The 3,454-nt window shown below is 41.4% G+C and overlaps 1 protein-coding gene across 1 annotated transcript in view; it reads right to left on the bottom strand.

Moving 5' to 3' along the window:
• The window catches only part of LOC102758216 (poly [ADP-ribose] polymerase 14-like), a 30,352-nt gene that overhangs the window by 3,268 nt on the left and 23,630 nt on the right, over positions 1-3,454 (bottom strand). The window contains 1 exon segment of the mRNA XM_015570439.1: positions 381-980. Coding sequence (XP_015425925.1) covers positions 381-980 — 600 coding nt within the window.

The raw sequence follows: 3,454 nt of genomic DNA, 5'->3' as shown, positions 1-3,454 counted from the left end.
CTTCCCACTGTCTGACCAGGCTGTCTTCTCCCTTTTATTCTAAATAAAATCTTGGGCCACGTTTCTTTAAAGCCCATGGCTGTCCCTCTCTGTACTGAAGCAGCCATTACCTCCCAGAAGAACTGGCTCTAGGAAGCTTGGGAACTACAAAAAGGCAAGGTTTGGCTATGTGACCACTAAGATGGTCATCCTCAGGATGTTGGGCTCACACAGGCTGTAGTTTCCCAACCTTAATGTAAACTCCGTAAGTTTTCTATTTTAATGCATAAGAATTACTTGAATTCTATCTACTTGACTACAATGTTGATAGATATACAAAATAGTGTTAAGCCCAAAGTAAGTGTAAAATAGTGGATAACAAGCGTGAAAGTTTGACTCACCTTGAGGTTTCATGATGCGCTGAATTTGTAAACTGTGTCCGTTTGCACCTGTAGCAATGCATGTTTTCACGTCCACTGTGTAGTTCTGATTATTAATTTGGACATCAACTGTTTTTCCCTGTTTTTTTCTTGCCTCCTCCAATTTCATATTGGTTATTTTGTCAAAACTACGAAAAGTGTTATTGTCGTCATATTGCCATTCTACAAACTCAGTGATATAATCTGCTCTGGATTCCTGCTCTTTGGCTGATCTAACTGTCTTGATCATCTCCTCAACTGCATTTCTAGCCTGTTCCACATCTCTGCTAATCCCTGAAACCTTAATCAAAGGTTTCTGATGGTCCAATTCCACCAAAATATTCAAGTCCTTCTGCAGCTTATTCAATTCCTGATATTCCTTTTCATCAAAGTCTTTGATACATTCCTCTTCACTGGTGTAAAGACTCTGTTCCTTTTCCATCAGATTCTGTAGGCAGGAGAGGGCGTTTTCTACAGATGTTTCATTTTCACCACACACCTGAAAAATTGCTGATTCTGTTTTCTTCTCCAAAACCAAAGGCTTTCGTCTGTGGAGAGGTTGCTTTGAGAAGTCAGAAAATTCTAAAAAGGAAATAGAAGGGAATGCAACAATCGTTTTGGATTTTAAAAGATAAAAAATGTTTAGCTATTAGCTATTTCTCCCTTTCTTTCTCCTTTCCTCTGTTCCTCCCTACCTACCTTCTTTCCTTCTTTTTTCTTTTATAGTTTCCATGCTGTATATCGCATCTGTAGGACTCATTAATCTTACAATTGGAAGTGTGTACCTTTTGACCACTGTCACCCATTTTGCCCACCTCCAGAAAAGCCCAGTGTAAGCAGAAGGAAAGAAATACTGAAGATCAGAGCAGAGATAAAGGACATAGAGACCAGTCAGTGTGCTCCCACAGCCTGACAAACTCCCGTGGCCCCAATCACCGGGCAGGCCGAGGGACTCCAACCGTACATGTGTTTGTGCACCACGCCTATAGTAATACAATAATTTATAAGTAGCGATATTAGACCTACTATACATTATTTGTCTTTCTCTGTCTGAAATTTTAGTTAGCATAATTCCCTCAATATCCATCCATGTTGGTGCAAATGTTAGGATTTCCTTTTTTATGACTGAATTATGTTCCATCATCTCCTGTATATACCACATCTTCTTTATCCATTTATTTTGCCAATGGACAGTATGTTGTTTCCATGTCATGGCTATCTCAATAATGCTTCAATGAACATAGGGGAGCAGATATCTTTTAGAGATAATGATTTCATTTCTTTCGGATAAATACCCAGAAGTGTAACTACTGGATCATGTGTTAGCTATATTTTTAATTTTTTTAGGAACCTCCTATTTCCCATAGTGGCTGTACCAGTTTACATTCCCACTGTACAAGGATTCCCTTTTCTCCACATTTTTGTCAACACTTATTTCTTGTCTTTTCCATAATAGCATTCTAATAAGTGTGAAGTTATATCTCATTATTATTTTCACTTGCATTTCCCTGACGATTAGTAATGCTAAGCACCTTTTCATGTACCTCTTGGCCATTTGTATATCTTCTTTGGAAAAAATATGTCTATTCATATCCTCTGTGTATTTTAAAATTGGATTCTTTGGCTTTTTTCTATTGAGTTATATGAGTTCTTTATATATTTTTTTATATTAACCCCTAATCAAGTATAATATTTGTAAATTTTATTCCCATTCAATAGAAAAATATTGATGGTTTTCTTTGCTCTACCGAAGGATTCCCTTTTCTCCCCATTTTTGTCAACACTTGTTTTTTGTCTTTTTCATAATAGCATTCTGATATGTGTGAAGTCGTATCTCATTATTATTTTCACTTTCATTTCCCTGATGATTAGTAATGCTAAGCACATTTTCATGTACCTGTTGGCCAATTGTATATCTTCTTTGGAAAAAAATATGTCTATTCATATCCTCTGTGCATTTTAAAATTGTAATGTTTGGGTTTTTCTATTGACTTTCATTCTTTTGCATGGCTGTCCAGCTTTCCCAACACCATTAATTTTAGCACTAGAGGCCTGGTGCACGAATTGGTGCACAGGTGGGGTCCCTTGGCCTGGCCAACGATCGGGCCGATCGAAGCCTTCTCGCCCAGTCCTGATCAGGGCCATTCAGGGCCAATCTTTGCCAGCCCCCATGGGGGAGGGACTATGGGAGGTTGGCCAGCCAGAGGGAGGGACTGCGGGAGGTTGGCCTTGCAAGCACACTGACCACCAGCGGGCAGCTCCTGTGTTGAGCATCTGCCCCCGGTAGTCATTGCGTGTCATAGTGAATAATCGACCAGTCATTCAGTCGACCAGTCATAATGGACACATAGGCTTTTATTTATATAGATAGGCCTGGTGCACAAATTCGTGCACAGGTGGGATGCCTTGGCCTGGCCAGTGATCGGGCTGATCGAGGCCTTCTAGCCAGTCCTGATCAGGGCCAATCAGGGCCAATTTGGGCCAGCCTCTGTGGGGGAGAGGCCATGGGATGTTGGCTGGCCAGAGGGGGCGACCGCAGGAGGTTGGCCTTGGGAGCACACTGACCACCAGGGGGCAGCTCCTGTGTTGAGTGCGTGTCATAGTGAATGGTCGACCAGTCATTCAGTTGACCAGTCATAATGGTCACTTAGGCTTTTATTTATATAGATATGTACTACTGAGGTAGGTGCCCAACACTATTTATTAAAGAGACTACCCTTTCCCCATTGTATATGCTAGGCTCTTTTGTTATCAATTAGTTGACCATCTATGTATGGGTTTCTTTTTGGAATCTCTATTCTTTTCCATTGATCTATGTTTCTGTTTTTACACCAATACCCTACTGCAGAGGTCCTCAAACTTTTTAAATAGGGGGCCAGTTCACTGTCCCTCAGACATTCCACACATGCGCACTGCGGGCCGGGGATGAGTCGGCTGCTAAGCAAGACAGGCAGCAGAGGCAAAAACACCCAGCGGGCCGGATAAATGTTTTTGGCTGGCCGCATGTGGCCCGCTGGCCATAGTTTGAGGACCCTTGCCCTAGGGTTTTGATTACT

This window comes from Myotis davidii, unplaced genomic scaffold (genome assembly GCF_000327345.1).
Source record: "Myotis davidii unplaced genomic scaffold, ASM32734v1 scaffold367, whole genome shotgun sequence".
Taxonomy (NCBI): domain Eukaryota; kingdom Metazoa; phylum Chordata; class Mammalia; order Chiroptera; family Vespertilionidae; genus Myotis; species Myotis davidii.
The sequence above is the reverse complement of the archived record's forward strand: the minus strand, read 5'-3'. Positions and strand labels throughout refer to the sequence as shown.